This window comes from Trypanosoma conorhini (assembly GCF_003719485.1).
Source record: "Trypanosoma conorhini strain 025E chromosome Unknown Tco_14.4_contig_01103, whole genome shotgun sequence".
Classification (NCBI taxonomy): Eukaryota; Euglenozoa; class Kinetoplastea; order Trypanosomatida; family Trypanosomatidae; genus Trypanosoma; species Trypanosoma conorhini.
In genome coordinates this window covers 1-3,849 of record NW_021705204.1, presented here as the reverse complement: position 1 = coordinate 3,849, position 3,849 = coordinate 1, and the positions used below count along the sequence as shown (strand labels likewise).

Genomic DNA, 3,849 nt, shown 5'->3' with positions numbered 1-3,849 from the left:
ATGAAGAAATTAGCAGCGCAAAGAAGGAATAAACGAGGGGGTGACAAGGTTATCAGAGGTAGATGCAATGTACTTCACGCAGGAAAATCAGGCGTTTTGTTAGGATAAAGACGATCAGCACTCATCACGCCCACAGCAGCCACCACTGAGGGACGCAGGGAACAACAAACATCCCGGAGGGGCGCCACGACGCCGCAAACAACGGCACACAGCCCGGGGACACACCGGCCCCCAGCAAGAAGTGAGGTGGAAAGGGAGGGGGAGGGCGGTGCGAAGGGCAGACGTCAGTCCCGTGCCTGTGGTAGGTAGCTTGGTGCACGGAGGTGTAAGTCATCGGCACATTCATACAAATGCCTCGATTGGCTGCATCAGGATGGCTTCAGTGGCTCGCGCTGCCGCCGTCGGCTACCAAACGCACCTCCACGAATTTATCGGAGTCGCGTAAGTGACCGTCGAACACGCCGCCAAATGGGCACAGGCACGTTTGTGTCTACACCAAAAGAGTGACTACGTCGCATGGGCAGAAAGAAGGCAGACTGAAAAAAAAAAAAACATCGCGGCGCCCATTCAACAAGCCCCGCAGTCGGGCCAAGAGGGAGGATAAGCTAAGCAGAGCAGCAACCAGAGGAGAAAAAAACAGTAGGTGGAATGAGAGGGGAACTAACACAAAAGGTAGATGAAGAATTCCCGCCAGGCCCCCTCTTCCCCCCCGCCCGCAGATGTACAGAGTTCTTTTATTTTTAGGTCACACCGCGATCAGGATATGATCTGGATGGGCCGTGGGACAAGTACGCCGCTCGAGGATTTCTCTAATTCCTGAGTCTGCTGCCGTGCCTGTCGCTGCTGCCCCTCCGTCGCCGAAGCTGTCTCGGGTTCCTTGCCCATGTGCAACAACTCGTCCGCCTGGTGTCGGGAGAAGGAAAGCGGTGACTCCGCCGTTTGATCCCGCCGCAACCCAAAAGAGCGGATACTGCTGGAATGTGGATCCAACGCGTCATCCATTTCCCGCTGCTGCTGCTGCTGCTGTGGCGGCCACGGTGGTTGCTGAGGCCCCTGCGAGCGCGAGGCAGCTGCTGGATCCGCCACCTTCCCCTCCAATCCAAGGCGTCGCAGGACGCGTTGGATGCGCAGAAGCTCCTTGCGATGTCCGCAGAGAACCTGCACATCTGCGGTGCGCTGCTCCAGTCGCTGGCGCAGCAGCGCGTTTTCCTCGGACAAGGACACTGTCTTGTCGTGGAGTTCCTCGTTTTCCCGCGTGAGCCGCTCCACGGTGCGCTCCACCATGGCAAAGGGGCTGTTGGAGTTGTTCAACGCCTCTCGGGCCATGTCTAGCGAGGCCTGCAACCGCGCAATCTGCTTGTCCTTGAATTCCACATCGTGCTGTAGGACAGAGAGGCGATTCTCGAGCTGCAGGCAGCGCTTCGTCACAGTGAGAGCGTGGGCCAACTTGCGTGACCGCGGCAGGGCGAGCCAGCTCTCATAGTTGCTTAATGAGGGGGCGGCAGACGCGGCCGCGGGGGCCCCGTCGTCTCCCGCCGCCGATGCGAACGTCGGAGCGGCAGTGAGCGCCATTTGCCCCCCCGACTGCATCGCCAAGTTCGACACAAACAACTCCGACTCCAGCTCGAGGTCTGAGAGCGTCTTCAGCTTCTCCTCCGCCCCCTTTAGACACGCCTCGAGCTCCAGCACCCGCTGGCTGTTCTTCAGCTTCAGCTCATAATACTCGGATTTGAGGATGTCAAGCTTCTGCTCTGAGCACTCGGCGACCGTCTTGTACCGCTCCGCCTCCATCTCCGCCTCGCGCAGCCGCACGCCCAGCCGCGTGGCCTCCTCCGTCTTGACAGACGCATTCAGCTTTGCCGTCAGGAACTGCTCCTGGTCCACGTACGCGTTCTTCAGTCGCGACTCCAAGTCCCGGACTTTTCCTTCGAGCTCCACCACGCCACTGCCGCGCTGCTCCACTTCCTGCAGCTGGCGTCGGAAGGACTGTCGCTCAGCCTCCACAACGGCCTCCAGCTCCTTTAGCCGCTGCTGAAGCTCCCTGTTCTCACGGGTGAGCCGCGTCGTCTCCGTCGCCATTTCCGTCGACCGACGCATCGCCGCATCCTTCGCCGCCCGCATGGACCCAAGCTGCTGGTAAATGCCAAGCTTCACTGTGTCCAGCAGATCCCGCTTTCCCTCCTCGAGGGACTCAATCGCCGTGTACTCCTCCTCCGTTATGGGGTTCATCAGCTCCATGCGCACCTGTGACTTGAGACGGTCCACCTGTGACTGCGTCGCCCCAAACTGCTGCTGCAGACGCAGCGTCAACGCGGAAACTTCGACCTCCCGCGCCCGCAGCCGCGTGTTCTCCTCCTGCAGAACTCGAATCTCGTCCTGCTGCCGCTCAATGCGCCGCAGGAGCTCCTTCGATGAACTGGGCAGCCCACCCAGCACAGCCGCCAGCTGCGGATCCTGGCGCAGCAGCGAACTGGCGCTCTCCTCCGTGCCGCTCGCCACGTCATCGGTGGTGGTGGTGGTGGCCGACATCACGCCGGGGGAGTGCGGCGGACGCGGACGCTGCCGCCGCGGCCGACTCCCCGCCTGCTCCACAGGCGACTCCATCCGCAGCGTGCCTGACACACAGACACACAAACTGTAAAAACAAAAACCGAAAAACAAGGAGCAAGAGCGCAGAGAACCCAAAGGACTGTCACGCACCTCGACTCTCTCCCCTCTATCAGCAGGCAGTTGTGTGGGGCGGGCGGGCGGTTCAACCACCACTCGCACTCTGTGTCGGCGCCCCCTTGCTTCCTGGCACCCGAAACGACAAGAAACGACAGACAACACAGACACTCAGAGAGGAAGCGCCCACGCTGGATGGGCTGTTCAAGCATAAAAAAGGAAGACGGGTCAACAGTCACTCATACACGCGGCCGTCGAGCACTGCGATCCGCAACAGCGACACGGAGAGAGGGGCCATACAAAAGCGGCGGTAGGAAATGAACACGATTCTCTCCACCACAACGGTGGGCTGAGAGCGTCAGCCGCCAAGAGCAAGAAACAACACGGAGGCTAAGCAGCAAGTGAGAGGGGAAGAGCAAACTAGAGAAGGAAAATGCAGGGAAAACACGCGCAGGTCAGTTACATGGGGACAGGAATGGTCGCCGAGGTACACAAAAGCCAACTCACCGCATGTACCTCCCTTTTGTTCAGCTACAGAGAGTTTCAAAGGATTCGTGAAGTACAAGAAGGGCAAAAGGCTGCCCAACGCCGCTCCTACATTTGCCAGGAAAAAGGCAGACAAGCACGGCAAGAACCACGATTAGGCACGCCAAATATATGATCCTGAGCCACGCATAAAGGCAAACGCACCACCGCCAATCATGAAGAAATTAGCAGCGCAAAGAAGGAATAAACGAGGGGGTGACAAGGTTATCAGAGGTAGATGCAATGTACTTCACGCAGGAAAATCAGGCGTTTTGTTAGGATAAAGACGATCAGCACTCATCACGCCCACAGCAGCCACCACTGAGGGACGCAGGGAACAACAAACATCCCGGAGGGGCGCCACGACGCCGCAAACAACGGCACACAGCCCGGGGACACACCGGCCCCCAGCAAAACGTGAGGTGGAAAGGGAGGGCGAGGGCGGTGGGAATGGCAGACGTCAGTCCCGTGCCTGTGGTAGGTAGCTTGGTGCACGGAGGTGTAAGTCATCGGCACATTCATACAAATGCCTCGATTGGCTGCATCAGGATGGCTTCAGTGGCTCGCGCTGCCGCCGTCGGCACTGCTCTCGCGGGTCCGATTGAGACTGTCACGGCACAGAGAAAGTGATATACAGCCGCCGCCTCACCCACGGAGCAC

General features: G+C 59.3%; 1 protein-coding gene across 1 annotated transcript; it reads right to left on the bottom strand.

Annotated features, from left to right (window-relative positions):
* Nucleotides 1–756: 756 nt before the first annotated feature.
* Nucleotides 757–2,604, bottom strand: Tco025E_09412 (uncharacterized protein; the record flags this gene model as incomplete). Its single annotated transcript, XM_029376231.1, has 1 exon — nt 757–2,604. One exon carries the CDS (start codon nt 2,602–2,604, stop codon nt 757–759), a length of 1,848 nt encoding a protein of 615 aa, XP_029223639.1.
* Between the last annotated feature and the right edge of the window lie 1,245 nt (nt 2,605–3,849).